The sequence below is a fragment of the Atta cephalotes genome (assembly GCF_000143395.1).
Source record: "Atta cephalotes unplaced genomic scaffold scaffold00033, whole genome shotgun sequence".
In the NCBI taxonomy this organism is placed as follows: domain Eukaryota; kingdom Metazoa; phylum Arthropoda; class Insecta; order Hymenoptera; family Formicidae; genus Atta; species Atta cephalotes.
Genome location: NW_012130097.1, coordinates 1,379,575 through 1,382,422, shown reverse-complemented (window position 1 = coordinate 1,382,422; position 2,848 = coordinate 1,379,575). Strand labels below are relative to the sequence as shown.

At 32.0% G+C, this 2,848-nt stretch overlaps 1 protein-coding gene across 1 annotated transcript in view; it reads right to left on the bottom strand.

Moving 5' to 3' along the window:
• Positions 1 to 2,848, bottom strand: part of LOC105621359 (zinc finger protein 544-like) — an 8,197-nt gene that overhangs the window by 1,942 nt on the left and 3,407 nt on the right. Inside the window, exon 5 of the mRNA XM_012202823.1 lies at positions 2,015 to 2,426. Within this exon, the coding sequence (XP_012058213.1) occupies positions 2,015 to 2,426 (412 nt within the window). The remainder of the gene's footprint in view (positions 1 to 2,014; positions 2,427 to 2,848) is intronic.

Below are 2,848 nucleotides of genomic sequence, written 5' to 3'. Positions count from 1 at the left end.
CTCTCTCTCTCTCTCTCTCTCTCTCTCTCTCTCTCTCTCTCTCTCTCTCTCTCTCTCTCTCTCTCTCTCTCTCTCTCTCTCTCTCTCTCTCTCTCTCTCTCTCTCTCTCGCTGTCATCATTTGATCTCGCGCGCGCGTTTTTATATACTTTCACGAAATTACGCGAGGGCTCCTTTAGAAATAGCACGGGTGCGTGGCACGTGGCGCGTGACAAAACAGAGTTTTGTCATCTGTTTTGTCACGCGTACGCATCCGCGCGTTCTCGCCGTACGCGGCGTATGTCTTCCCCCTCAAAAAAGTAAGGAATATTATTTTAAGACTCTGTATGGGGTAAAGGCATAAAGGAGTGAACCTCCTCTGAGATCAAGCTATAGACTACCAGGAACGACACTGTCATCGGCGCGATACGCGAGCTGTATCAGAAAAGTCAGAAAAAGCCAGCACGCGCCCGCGAGATACGCACGCACGTTGGCATAAAACAAGTTCAGAATCTGCAAAATTACACATTATCTTAATGAAAAAAAATTCTCATAATATCTCATAATATTTTTAAGAATTTGTCATATTTCAAATTTAATAAAAAGATTTTTAGAATAAATAAAGGATAATTTACAGCAAAATGTCATGTATAAATCAGTTTTTTAGTTAAAATTTTAAATGATCACTAATAATTAATAATGTTGCGTAATATTTTTAGCCAAGGCTGTAAGTAGAATTCAAGAATAGAGAGAGATAATCAGAAGACAATAGCATCTTGCATTACGTATGGAAGATGCTACCATGTATTTTTTTCGAGAGATAATTAGCCATGTCTCTCTTTCTAAAAATTTATACAAATAATCGGAAACAATTATAAATAATATAAAGATTTCTGAAAATAAATTGTCTTTTTAGTTATCGCGATTCTGATTCACTAAATATGATTAGTTCCATGATTAGTTTGATCTATTTCGTAAATGCTATTTTCGCAAAGAGTAGCTGTAATAAATCTCATAAACAGAAAAACAAGGTCTTACTCTATTGGCAACAAAAGTTAAAGGTCATGCTATATCTTAACTACGGAATTATTGCGTGAATATGTAAAAACTGTAATGTAAGCAAACAAAATAAGTAACGAATGTCTTATCGCATTTCGGCCAGATTTTCCTATATTGAAAATGCTGATTGAAAACGTAAATCATGCTGAGAGAATTAAAACCATATAGTCGCGATAATGCTCTCATTTCAAGCAATACTTTCGAATGAAAAGATAATATAACAATTAATATAGTCCAGAAAATAAAGAAATTAGGTAATTAGAATGATTTTAATTGATATTTATTTATTAAAATCGTTCTTAATATATTTTATAGTTATAAAATTTTAATAAATATAATATCTATCCGATAAAAGCATGAATGACATAACTTTCGCCATATCTTTCATGTCTTATCGTAGTCCTACAAATTATCAACAGTATTTGTTATTTCATATCGCTTTTTCCACTTGTAAACGTCTTAAATTTTTTTATAGCCGCTTCTTATGATATTTTCTTTCGAATGCGAAGAAAGCTTCAAATTTTTCAATGTACGCGACATTGATCGTTAAATACGTCATCTCTGTAATTCATTTTAGTAAAATCGGATAATAATTAAAACACGTGTCATATTAGGGAAAAAGTTCGTGGCGTTTTTTTAATGCCATTTAACGAGAAAAACGCCACGAACTTTTTCCCACACCTAATATTATGCACTGGAAACTGAAGAATTAGAGATTAAAGGCTTATTCTTTTTAGCTGAATTTCTTGCATGGTTCATCTTTATTTTTTTCTCTCTAATTACGTGAAAAAAAAAGAAAGAAAAATTAATCATGTAAAAACTTTAGCTAAAAAGAATTTTAAAATTCGACCAGTTAGGCAATTATTATTTTTATCCATTTCGTTTTGATTGACTGAATTCTAATCTTCAATCTAAAAACTTGACAAAATTTACAGTAAAATTTACTAGCGATTAAATCGATTGAATACATCCATTACCTGTATTCTCATTCTGTATATTAGTAATGTCGTTGATCAGAAGATGACGAACCGACTCGATCGGCACGTATTCCTGCTGATTGCCGTCGAAATTCAGGGAGATTCTGTTCAGCTGACATGTATTGTCTGGCAATGCGTTCTCCTCTTTGACGTAAGTTTTAGATAATTTGTATGACGAATGATTTGTTTCCACATCGAGGATGCACGTGTCTTGATTTCTTCGGTGAGGAATTGTTGAATTTAGTTTGTGACCTATCGCACCGGCTGTTACGTTAATCATTGGTACCTTATCCGATGATAACAGATTGGATAATGTACTCGAATTCTCTGTGTGATTCTTCAGATGCTTCCTAAGACTCGACGGATCCGTGTAACGTTTACCGCAGCCGCTTATCTGGCAAGCGTATGGTTTCTAGAAGAAGAGCAAATTAATGTCATTATCATCATTATTTTTCTGTCAAAGAAGATTGAATTAACAAAACTTATATCATAAAACTTTACGTAATTAATTATATTCAATATTTTCTTGCTATTTGTAGATACTTATACAGATAGTTAAATCTTTTTCATATAAATATTGTAAATGTCTTATCTCCGCAAATAAACTGATATCATTTTGACAAAAATGATGTTAAAATGTATTTGACGTTAAAATGATAAATAATATTAGCTTCTTTGCTGGGATATTTTTAATTAATATTCAGAAATATTTCCTATTTTGAATATGACCAGTTTTCGGTATTAAACTCAGCAAAAATTGCAATGCTATTAGATATATATATATATATATATATATATATATATATATATATATATGTGTGTGTGTGTAGTATA